General features: G+C 52.9%; 1 protein-coding gene across 1 annotated transcript; it reads left to right on the top strand.

Moving 5' to 3' along the window:
* The first annotated feature begins 3,276 nt into the window (after positions 1-3,276).
* Positions 3,277-7,877, top strand: LOC146587828 (butyrophilin subfamily 1 member A1-like). The gene is made up of 6 exons (XM_085318939.1): positions 3,277-3,523; positions 3,890-4,177; positions 5,210-5,266; positions 5,895-5,921; positions 6,647-6,667; positions 7,315-7,877. The coding sequence occupies exons 1-6, from the start codon at positions 3,277-3,279 to the stop codon at positions 7,875-7,877; spliced, it is 1,203 nt and encodes a 400-aa protein (XP_085175065.1).
* The last annotated feature ends 4,315 nt before the right edge of the window (positions 7,878-12,192 follow it).

The following is a 12,192-nucleotide window of genomic DNA, read 5'->3' as shown; positions in this document are numbered from 1 at the left end:
ATCATCCCATATCCCTTCCCTGAGATGTGGAGAGGATCTGGCATGTGCCAGCTTTGGAGGTGAAGAGCTTCAGGGCTGAAGATCCTGGTATTAATGCTTTCTTTGACATGCATAGAGGGAAGGTTTCTATCATAGGCATGTCCCTGATCACTTATAGCTCAGTCAACCCTTCACAGCTGTTCAACCACTGCACTACCCCTCCACCACTCTGCAGGGTAAACTTCTGCAATTTTGAGCTTGTGCATGGAGTGCAGATATCCCAGCACCCTTTCCATGTGCCACAGCCACCCTAGAGCCCCTTCTATATTTAAGGTGTGGATTTGCTCTGAAATATGTCATCCAGTTGGAGAAAAAACAAGGAAGCCAGCCCCTACATAAGCATGCTGGTTTACGTAGGGAAACTGTGGGGGCTGGCCCTATTAACAGACAGTTAAGGCTCCTCTCAGTGTATTTTCTCCACCCTCCCACAGACCAGCCAGCACAGAGACTCACCATGGAGCAGGAGGCCCAGAGACAGGATCAAAGAGCTGAGGAATGGCACCCCAATGTTGGAGCACCGCTGGGGCTGCATCGATGCTGTGTGACCAAGGAGCAACTTTGGTTCCTCCCCGACCTGCCCCGTCCTCTCCTCCTCTCTGATGCTTCTCACCACTCCCCATTTCCTCTCTAGCGTGCCCCAGCCACAGCATCTCTATTTAAGGCTGGAGTTTGAGACCAGATGGACATTGCTGGAGACACACCAGGACTGGTGTTATAGGTTGGGGGGTGGAGGAGAGGATGTTCACTGAACCCACCACATCAAATATGGCCTTGTTTTTTGTCAGGGACCTGCACCCGAGGCCAGGCAGCTCAAGCAGCTCTGTGTCTTGTCTAGGTTGCTCCACAGCAGCTCAGATGCCTGCACAACGTTGCACTTTTCCCAGAAGGTGTGAAGCAGACTTCCAGCTGGAAGCTGTTTGCAAAGATATCTCATCCACACATAGGTGAGGTTACTGCCCTCATCAGTTGTTTTTGCAAAGGCATTTTCTTGCCAGGAAAATGTCACCTGCCAGGTTAATATGTGACAAACCTGAAAAGCTTTCACTTTCCCTGGGCAGGGTTCAGCAGGGTGTGGGCCAATTTCCTCTCTGCCCTTCGCCCACCTTTTATTCTCCTCAGATGCTCAGTGTGGAGCCGGGACCTGGCCAGATGGCTGTTTGCGTGGGCTCCCCGCTAACCCCAGGGATGTGCTGAGCGCTCCAGGTAGGTCCTTCTCCACTCCACCCTCCCAGTCACTGGCGTCCCAGATGCTGCGCACACACAGCAGTCTGTACTCTACCTCCCCAATCCCCAGTTTTGGATGCTCTCTTTATCCAACATCCCTTTCCTAGCATGATGTAGGCAGAGGGGACATGAGAAGGGAAGGACTGCAAGGTATGCATTGACTTGGTGCTTCCTTCAAACACACTAATTCATGCTGCACTTCACACTGACTCCCACACCTAACCGTTTCTTGCTYATTTCAGTAACTTTCTTTCCCCATCCTTGCACAGTCTATTCATTTTCTTTTCTTTTCCTATRTTTCCAAAAACTTGACTCCCTTCACTCCATACCCATCCTGGACCCAGCACAGTTCTCATGACTCTCTCACAGGTCAAGATCTTAACTGCACAGTGATACAGATGAGGAGAAAGGACTTTTCTCTCCAAGCTTTTACAACACCGGTAGAGGAACAAATACCTTCATTAGCATCTTGCTGTGTACTAGGCTGTTACTAGGATTTCTTTGCCATCCCTGAGGTTAATAATGGTGGGGGTGGGGGCACAGAGAGGGCAGTGCATGTGTTTCTCCTGCTGCGGAGGMTCTCCAGTCCAAGCAGATGTTCCCACGTTCCCTTGTTGCTGTACAGGACAGACCCTGACCCATCTTGGGAGTCTCCATGTGTCAGTAATCGCCACCATACAGGCTCATGCAAACACTGCTGTAGTGCATAGGGTCAGTTCAGAGGTGAGTGGTAAAAATGAAGTATACTTTTAAACCTATAGATTTCTTGTGAATTGCTTTCCCCAGTGGTTTTAGTGCAGTGAGTGTCTCTATTTRGAAAGGGAAAATGGCTTGTATTTAAGGAGGAAAAGAAATGGGCATTGAAACCTTACCTGAATCAAATTTGTAAAACTTTAAAGACTTTTTTTTTTTTTCCCTTGGCAAATGGTTCCTGGTCATTCCAACCTGGCCAGACCCTGAAGGGGCTCTGCTCCCTGCCAGGCAGAGCCCTGTCCTGCCTCCTTCTTCCCTCCTTCTCTTGGACATGGACCTAGTCAGAGGGACAAAGGCAACCATCTGTTTGCACTGGTGCTAGGTGGGGACAATTACAGTGAATGCAGACATGGATCAGAGTCCAGATCTTTGAATGCAAGGAAGCGATGCTGACTTTTTCAACTGCATCCCAAAACATCTCCAGTCTCTTATCATCCTCCTTCAACAGAGGAGGTTAGTGTCTTGGGATTGAGCCTCTTTTCTTTCCAGGCACCTCTTTTCCTATCTGGTCTCAGCAAATAACAAAATGTCAGTGGCTCAATCCTTTAGGTCTGGACTGGGCCGGCATCGCTAATACTTTTCTCTACTGTAAGACTGCACACACCAAAGGCAAGAGACTGAARCCATGGAAATTAACTTCAACATGCTTTCCTGTCGTTCTGTCCTTTCAAGGGCTGTGATAAACCCCTAGCAGAAGCCCCCAGCTCAGTCCCATACTGACTCTTGCAGCCAAGAGATGTTTTCCAGCTGCAGCATTCCTAATATATCTGGAAGGGTGTTTACTGAGCACCCAGAGAAGTGGGATGGTGTAAGTAATGGGATCTCACCCCKCTTTGCAAGATGGTATCCTATTTCAGCTCTGTGCCTCACTCCTGCTGTGTCCACCAGATGTGAGACCATTGCATGTTCCTAGAGCATCTCGCATCCCTGATTTCTCTCTGCAGGTCTCTGCCCAGAGCCTTTATGATGATACATCAATGGCTTTGCATGGTCCTCTTCTTGGCAGTGTGTTCCAGCTCTGGTAAGGCCCTTTGTCTCTTCTCCTCACCTAAATACCCTGCATAACATGGGGTGCACGGTCTTCCAGGGATGCCAAATTGTTTCTGGTCACCTGAGCTGGGATCCTGTCTCACTCATATTAATCTTGCTTTTTTTCCAGATGGAGTCTCCCTCTCCAGTTCCCAGCAGCCAGTCGTGGGGTCTTTTGGCCAGGACATCATCTTGCCCTGCCAGTTCTCACCCCCTGTCCGCCTACGTGACATGGAGCTGCTCTGGAGGAAATACGAATCTGAATATGTAATTATACACAGCTACACGGACAGGGGAAACCAGGAGCTACCAGGGAGAGGCTACAAGAACCAGACGGAGTTGTTCCCCCATGAGTTCATCAGGGGAAACCTCTCTCTGAAGTTGAAGAGTCTGAAGGTGAAGGAAGCTGGATGGTATCAATGCTTTGTGAAAAGTGCAGAAGGAAACTATGAGGCTCGCATCGAGCTCAAGATAGAAGGTGAGATGCAGTTGTGGGCACTCTAGGGTCTTCTCGAGCAGCAGGCATTGCCTACATAAGCCCAGGAAGGAGGCTGCAGGTAGGGGATACAGACCTCCATAGGAATGTATGACTTGTCTGACTTGGTGTTATCATTGCCCTCAAAAAGGGTTGTAAGACTCAACACATGATTAAGTGAAAAGAGAAAAGTGGTCTGGGATAGGAGATGCAACTCTAGCCAGGAGGGAAACCTCCACTATCAATCCTTCTTCATTGCTAAGAGAATACTCCAGGAGCAGCCAAAAAAGGAGGTAGACTACAAGGTTGGGTAGGGATGTTGTCACCCAAGGCATCATATTATCTGCATCTGTTCTCTTCTTCCTGCAGCTACTGCACCCGTACGCATTTTTGTGACAGTGCCTGGGGGGTCGGGGCTRGGACTGTCATGCAAATCCACTGGATGGTTCCCTGAGCCTACAGTCCGCTGGGTTACACAGGATGGGCAGACCCTAGCAATGGAGCCAGTGACCACCATCACGCAGGACAAGCAGCAGCAGCTCTACACTGTGGAAAGCCACATCACTGTCCTTGGAGGAAAGGATGTTGGTGAGATACGGTGCATTGTACAAAACAGCCTGACAGGCACTGAGCAGCACTCAGCCATCGAGCTTGGAGGTGAGTCCCAGCTTGCAAAACCGCAGCTGAGGGCAAGTCAGGAATAAACCCCAGCTCCTGCAGAGAAGGGAGTGTGGAGACACCAAAAAGTGACTTCTTGGAGGGATCTTCATTGATTAACATGATCTCCACCATGCTCTATCAGCATGCTCCCTTTCTCTCACTGTGCATGTCCAAATTCCCTCACTGTGTGGTCTAACTTGGAGGAAATCTTGCAAACAGTATACTTTTCTGAGAGACTGCAAAAAGCCAATATATCAGCCCCCATCTCTCCTTTGAAAAAATGGAGAGCTGAGGCATGCAGGATGCCATATGCCAGCTGGATAGGATAGGTGATTTGGGTAGCTCAGGCTGCTAGTTGCTGGGAGTAGGAGGGAGTAGAGTGTTGCTGCAATCTGAATAATCTCTACAATTTCTCTTGGAGCTACCAGGAGACATCTTCCCTCGTATATCTCCCTGGCTTCCTGCCTTTTGTGTGCTGCTACTGTTGGTCCTCCTGGCCCTTGCAGCTGGTGCATTTTTTGCCCACCGAGGTAAGGGGAAGGGTCTTGGGTTGTGCTTTGCCCCTGAGGGACCACTGGCTGCATGATCGTGGGGAGTTGCGGGGACAGGTCCATGCTGGGCCAGAGGTTTTACAGCTGTTGGCCTTGAGGAGCATTTCCCTATATGTAGYGTGGGATGTGATGGCCCAGGCTCTTTCATGGTGGAGGGAGCAGGGACATCATACACTGGCAAGGCAGCACCCACTGTGGGGGACACTGGGTGTCTGTTTGCCATGATCTGCTGCACCAGGGGTGAAGGGAGCCTGTCCCAGTTTGGCCAACCCTGAAATGTGTCCTGAGCTTGGCTCCATGCCCCGTCCCATCCCGTGGGACACGTCAGATGCTCACCAAAGGCCCAGCTTAGGRGGTGTCTGTTCAGGGGAATGGCAGCATCCCACCTGCTGGATGCAGGGATGAGTGAGTCCTGACAGAGCGACCTGCTATTCCAGGCTTTGTCCCWTCTGACAGACATCTCTTGCTCTTCTTGCAGCCAAGGGGAAGGCGGCCAACAGGAAAGCTGAGCAGGAGGCAGCTCTCCTAGACAAGGGTAGGTGTCCTGTGCCTCCTGCCATGCCTTGTGCCCCCTTGTGCTCCACATGAGGCCAGCAGCGACAGTGGGAACCAGGCGAGGTCTGGCCAAGCCCCTTGCTGCTGAACAGATGCCTATAATGGAGGGTGGCATGGCCAGCGAGGGTACTGTGAGCCCTCCTGTAGCATGGGTAGGGTGAGGCCACGGGGGGCCACCTGGGAGATGGGCTCCATCACCTCCAGCCACCTTGGGCTCTGCAGACCCTGGGGATGACCCAAGGCACTGGGAGTATTGGCCCCATGTGGAGCAGACTATGGGGTGTTTACACAGTCCCTGCATGACAGGCACGTGGCATCTGTTCCAGGGGCTCTGCTTTGCACCAACACCTCCTTCTTCTTCTTGCAGAAACGCTGTTAAGAACCATGGAAGCAGGTACTGGGAGTGCTCCCGAGTGCTGGTGGGTTTGCTCCTCCTTGGGGAGAGATACAACCACCTCCCTGGCTATGCGAGCTCCCTGGGACCAGGACAGGGCAATGCCCAGCTCGGGTCCCCAGAGAAGCACCTTGGTGCCTCACATACTGCCCCACCAGGGGAGCATCACTGGCTCATGGCCATGCCCCTAATATCTCCTCCTCTTCCTTTCCAGACAATGTGGAACTTCACAAGTGGAAAGGTGAGATCTGCAGAGAAGAAAAAGGGGATCTACCAAAAAAGCATGGGATAGGATCCCACTGACCCCCCAACAATGCTGAGCACCTCCTGAAGTCTCCYGTGAGCTGGGGTGGACTAAGAATCAGCCCCCAGAAAGGAAGTTCATGTATGACACCACATAGCCCCAGACACTTTTCCAGGTTGTCTACTCTGCCCTCGCCATCTGCCTCACAGTGCAGCACCCGTAGCAGTCACTGAGGGAGACAGCAAGGGGTGGACTGATGTTTCCTTCCCTGAACCTTCATGCAAGATGAGTAGTCCTCACTCAGGACAGCCTTTTAGTATTGCCAGAGCAGGCCTCAGCAGCTTGAAACCAGGGCCAGAGGGCCTTAGGCAGCTCAGGGCTGGGCATAGTGTCCCCATGATGAAAAGCCATCGTGGGCCAAAGTCAAGGACAAATCTGAGAGCACTCCTGGCTGTGAGGCACAGAGTGCATGGGCATCCGGTAGCTCCAGGTCCCCTCTACGCTGTTACCACAGCTTGAGACCGGCCAGAACTAGGGGCAKCCAGGCAGGGATGTGCCTGGAAGAGGTCCAAGAGGCAGTGGGTGGCATCCCTGGGGTGTGAGAAGGCTGCAAGCAGCAYAGGCAAGGGTCCTCCTACCAGCCTGCCTTGAGGAGGGGTGAGCAGTGCCTGTAGGGCTYCTGTGAGAGATTGCAGATGCTAAAGATCCTCTTTTTGTTTCAGAAACACTCACGGAAGAGCTGGGTAAGAGCCGATGCTTTGTGGCCTTTTCCATGGGGTTTTCTGCACCCACTCATGCACCTCCAATCCCAGCACTGCCTCCCACCTCCCGCCCAACTTCTTGGTCAGGGCTGTGGGGTTGCCTGTCACCAGGAGGTTCCCTGGGTACCTGCAGACCCAAGGAGGCACCTGGCCCTGGCAACACATGGCATATCTTCCTCTGCCTCCAAAAGCCACCCCAGAGCTTCCTAGGCTGGGGGGGAGGGTCCATGCAMCCCCACCTTCATGGCCCCTCTCCTAACTGTGCCCATGGCTTTCCTTTGCAGCTATCCGAAGGGCACGGAGCTACTGGGGTGAGTGCTGGGGCTTGTGGGAGCTGTGGGGATTGCAATCCCCCCGCCAGGAAAGGGGTGAAAGTGTGCCCCGTGGTGCCAAGTCTGGCTCACCCTGGCAGCTTGGGTCCATCTCTTCATGCTCAGAGCTGTGCAGGGATGTTTGGCTGGGAATAGCATGGCATGGCCCCGTGCATGGCACCAGGCCATCAGGTCTCTGCCCAGTCTCCAACACCTGGGTCACATGGGCAGGACGAGGCCAGGAGCTGCTCTTCCCTCTGGGACTGGTGGACCATAGCAAGCCTCATGGATAATAAGATTGTCCTGCTCTCTCCACAGTGACCATCACCCTGGACCCAAGCCACCAGCACCCTGAACTCATCATGTTTAAGCATGGCCAAGGCGTCCAGCGTCGGCCCTCCTTTCTGGGGCTAGCCCCCTGCATTGCCGTGGGGTCCTCAGGGTTTGCATCCCAGCGGGCTTACTGGGAGGTGGAGGTAGGGGATGGGAAGGACTGGGAGCTGGGTGTGCTGAGCGAGGACACTAGGGACCAGGTGATACGAGGGGAGGTGGAGGAACGACCCAAAGAGGGCGTCTGGGCCCTGGGAAGAGCAGCGGGACGGTACCACCCCCCCGAGGCTGACACACGGCTACAGACCCAGGAGAAGGCAGTCATCATTGGGGTGTATCTGGAGGGAGAAGAGGGGAAACTCACATTTTATAATGTTGTCCAAATGGCCCTGATTGTGGCCATCCCTGTGCCTGACTCAGAGAAACTTTACCCCTTCCTCAGCCCTGGCCCTGCTGGGGGAGATGGCAGGGATCCCCTCCGCCTCTGCCCTCCCAGCAACTGTGATTTCCCACAGCAACTAGTGCAGAAGAGATATAACAAAGATGTTTAGAGCAAGGACATTACAGAGCATTGTGGTTATGTCACCCAGGAAGGGTGGGGAAATTATTTGGAACCACCTTCAGTAAGTCTGACACCCATCATTTCCTGCTCCAGCAACTGGGAGTTGCAGGAGCCCTGACAGCCACATGCAGGTCCATTTCAAAGCCCTGGGGAGCTTTGTGATACCCTCAACAGGGACAAAGCTGGGACCACTGCAGAAATCACTGAGGAGAAATGCTCCTTGCACCCCACCAGGGGCCCAGAGTCAAAGAGGAAAGTCCAGGCATGGCCTCGGTAGCATTGTTCCTGGGGCCAGGCTGGACTGGCCACCCTTGCAGGGCCAGCCCCAGCTGCTAGTGAGGCCATATGGCTTTGGGAGAAGGGAAATCACTCCCCATTAGTGAGATAAATGCAGAGAGAGGGGAATCACAGGAACAGGGCTGCTGATGAGGGAATGCACAGTGCCCAAGGCCAAATCTGGGGTGCGTCACACCCATTTGCAAGCCTTTTGTGTAGAAAAGTTTGAAAGCTTCTTTCCACTTGCAATTCCCAAATACAGCTATCCTTTCTGCACCTTCTTATGTTTGTTGTGTGTCACTGAAACTCTCCCAACTGCTTCTGTCAGGAGTTTGCCTGCATGTCTCCCCAGGACTCAGCGCATGAGGCTGCATGTCCCTGTGCCTGTAGCAGCACCATGTGCAGAGCCCTTTCCATTAGACTTAGTTTAGTGGTTGCTACAAATACATCTTACATCTTGAAGCATGCTGCAGCCATGYGAGGGGATTTTGAGTGCCCTGCAGACCTGCAGGTCCCACAGGATGATGCTTTATCCATGCAGCAAGCAAGGGCTGCAGTAGAAGTTACAGCCAAAAGGATAAGGGGTGTGAAAAAGCAGTGAGGGATTTCTAAATCCTATCCARAGCTGTGGCTATGAGGCTAGAGACAGCCAAATGTAAGGCCTGGACAGATAAGGTGGAGGTGCAGGGTTGGCTCRAAATAGTGACAGGTGCTATTAGTACAGGCAAAGGCTCTGCTTCACCTGTGCTCTCCAGCTTCCTCTTCYTGGGCTTCAGCCACCCTGGCTCCTGCCTGTGGCGTCGTCTGCACTCGTATCAGGCTGGAGGCAATAAGGGACAGGGGTCAGTCAGGGTGAGGCCTTTGCCCCAACCTGGTGGGCACAGTGGCACATTGGAATTTGTCCTGATGCAGGCAGATGCTGCAATCAGGCCCTGCTCCACTGCAGGGCCCCAAGGCAAGCGAAGAGCCTTGGGGACATGCAGAGCAGTGCTGGGTTTCTTGTGAGAGGATGGAGTGGCCAGCTCCCCATAAGTTCATGACACAGGCGTTCCTCGCCATATATATAAAAGATCATCCTTGGGAACCTGTGTTACCCATCCCATGCAACTGGCATATGGCATCCTGCATGCCTCAGCTCTTCAGTTTTTCAAAGGAGAGTTGGGGGGGGATGATACTGTCTTTTTACAACCTTCCAGAAAAGTATTCTTTATGCAAGATTTGCCCCAAGTTAGCCTGCACAGCGAGGGGATTTGGACATGYACAGTGAGAGAGAGGGAGCATGCTGATATTGGAGCACTGTGGAGACCACATTAATCAGTGAACTGGAAAAACAAAGCTGGTATCCTGAGAGAAGGTCATGCAAAAGGGAARTCCCCGAGGCTGATTTTGACAAGGGCTCATCAGAGCTGCTCCCAAGTGGCAGGGGAAGGCCTCCCCTCCTGTACAGTCTTGACCAAGCATGGTCTGCATGACTGCTGCATGTTTGCAAGAGAAGTGTCTGTCCCTGCCCCTCAGGAAGTCGCTTTTTGGGGTGCTCTCTCTCCCTTCTCTGTGGGAGCTGGGGTTTGTTGCTGCCTTGCTCTCCCTGCAGCTGTGTTTCTGCGACCTGAGACTCACCTGCAAGCTCAACAGCCAAATGCTGCTCGGTGCCTGTCAAGCTGTTTTGCACAACACATAGTATTTTGTCAGAGTCCTTTCCTCTGGGGAYAGTAATGTGGCTTTCCATGGTGTAGAGCTGCTGATGATTCTGTGTGATGGCGGTCACCRGCTCCATTGCCAGGGTCTGCCCATCCTGAATGACCCAGTGAAGTATGGGCTCAGGGAACCATCCGGTGGATTTGCAGGACAGCCACAGCCCCAACCCCTCMGGCCTCGTGACACGTAATTAAACCAGAGCTACAGCTGCATGAACAGACAAGGAAAATATCCTGATCAATAATATCCTGATCCTTGATCAATGAGCACCTGCACCCCAGCAGCTGAACCAGAGGGCAAATATCCAGGTGTCGGCCAAGCATTCCCTCCARATATCTGTCTGGGAGGCTAAGTGGTGCACAACTGGTCCCAGTGCTGTATGCACCCTTCCCTTGCCATCATGGGCTCTGWCCTGCCTCCTGAGAAAGGAGCTTATGAGCATCCTGAGAGGGTGCAACTTCAATGAGCATTCTACAGAGATGTAGCTTCTACCTCAGCCTATCACCTATGGACCGGCATCTATGGCAAGGACACCCAGTATCAGAGGAGACCCTTGCACCTCCATGGCCCTCACCTCACCTGCTATTTGGAGCACAGTGATGATTTCCAGGTTTSTTTGCTGACTTCTCACAAAGCACTGGTAACTCCCTGTGTCCTCTGTGCAAAGGCTCCTCTGCTTCAGAGAGACATTCTGACAGCTGAACTCCTTGAAGAGCTCAGTCTAGCCCTCATAGCCTTTCTCCAGCATGTCCTGAACTCCTTCCCCACCATGATGGTGAATGCTGGCAGGCCTGAGGCCATACTTCTTGCAGTGCACCTCTAGACTGGGCAGGGGGGCAGCAGGGAGAGTTGGCAGAGTATCACCACATCCTGGCCCAGCTCTCCCACCACAGGCAGCAAGGAGGTGGACAGTGAGATCTCCGCTGCAATAAACAACCATGAGAGACCACATGAGGTGAAGGCAGAGAGGGGACCAGATCCTGCCAGCATATGGCAAGCAGAAGAAGGGGGAGCAGGGTGGCCAAGCCATGGCCCATGTRCACAGGCACTGTGCCTGAAGGCAAGGAAGGAGCCATGCACTCTGAGGGGCAGCTGGCAAAAAAGAAAGGATCAGGGAGAGCAAGATGAGGAAATGCAGGGGATTACCAGAGCTGGGATGTGGTTCCAGGAGGAACAGTCCCAGGCTGAACATGTAGAGTATCTGTTGCATTGCCAGGTCACTGCTTGGGGGAGCTGCAGGGTGGAAGCACGTGATGAGGCTGATGAGACTATGACGTTCAGGCTAAGGGGAGATGTCYACTTGGAAGGGAGGTTCAGTTTCCTTTCACGCCTGTGGGAACACTCCAAACACTGCCTTAAGCAAGGAGATCTCACTGTCAGCACTGAAGTGCTTTCAAGAAGGAGGGCCTAAAGCACCAGTAGGCACTCAGCAGGGACCTGGAGTCTTCTCCATAGGAGCCAGGACCCTGTTGTCTGCCATGGCTCTGCCGAGCTCTTCACTCAGTATTGCATTTGGTTTTGGACTCTGACCCTGGCACAGTACCAGGAAATATCAGCACCAATGTTTCTTGCTGGAACTTCCCTGCACACCCTAGAATCAGARAACAAAGGGAACAAGACAAGGCCAGACCCACCAGCTGGAAACAGGGGAAAGCAAAGCTAAAAACAGGCACTTAATTTGCCTGTGCTTTTCTTGAACTGAAACTAACTAACCTGGCTAACAGACTCTCCCCTCAGCCTGACACATTTACTAGGCTGGCAAATTCTCACTGTTTTCTAACCCCAAACTCCTTGCAAGTAGTTCTCCCCCTTGCTGCCCAGAGCTTACCGAAGAAGCTCTCATAGAGCAGTGAGGGGCCTCTGGAAATTGGGAGAGGGATGGGTGCCAGCACCCAGCATGAGGACCAATGCACCTTGCAATGCAAAAGCCAACACTCAGCAGCAGGATTAATTCACCCCATGATGTAAGAACCAGCATCAAGCATTGGGACAGATGCACTCCATGATACAAGAACACAGGGACCATTGCATCGCCTGGTGCAACAGCCAACACCCAGCATACGGACCGGTGCACCCTGCAGTGCAAGAGCCAACTCCCCAAACAAGGACTGATGCACCTAGATGCAGTTCCAATGTGCCCCTTCACCAGGGGCTGAGGGCCTCACCTTGGCCCMGTCCCTCACTGACCCTGGCCTAATCTGAGAGCCTACAATGCTGCGGGCAGGAGGGAGAAAGGTCACATGCAGGAAGGAAGTAGGAAGGTGGCTGTGAGGTAGACTTTGCCTGCACTGTGGCCCCATGCTCAGCACAGCRGCAGAGAGGAAACTGCCATG

The sequence above is a fragment of the Rhea americana genome, unplaced genomic scaffold (assembly GCF_003343005.1).
Source record: "Rhea americana isolate MKP2758 unplaced genomic scaffold, rheAme1 scaffold_563, whole genome shotgun sequence".
Classification (NCBI taxonomy): Eukaryota; Metazoa; Chordata; class Aves; order Rheiformes; family Rheidae; genus Rhea; species Rhea americana.
This window is presented reverse-complemented; position numbering and strand designations above follow the sequence as displayed.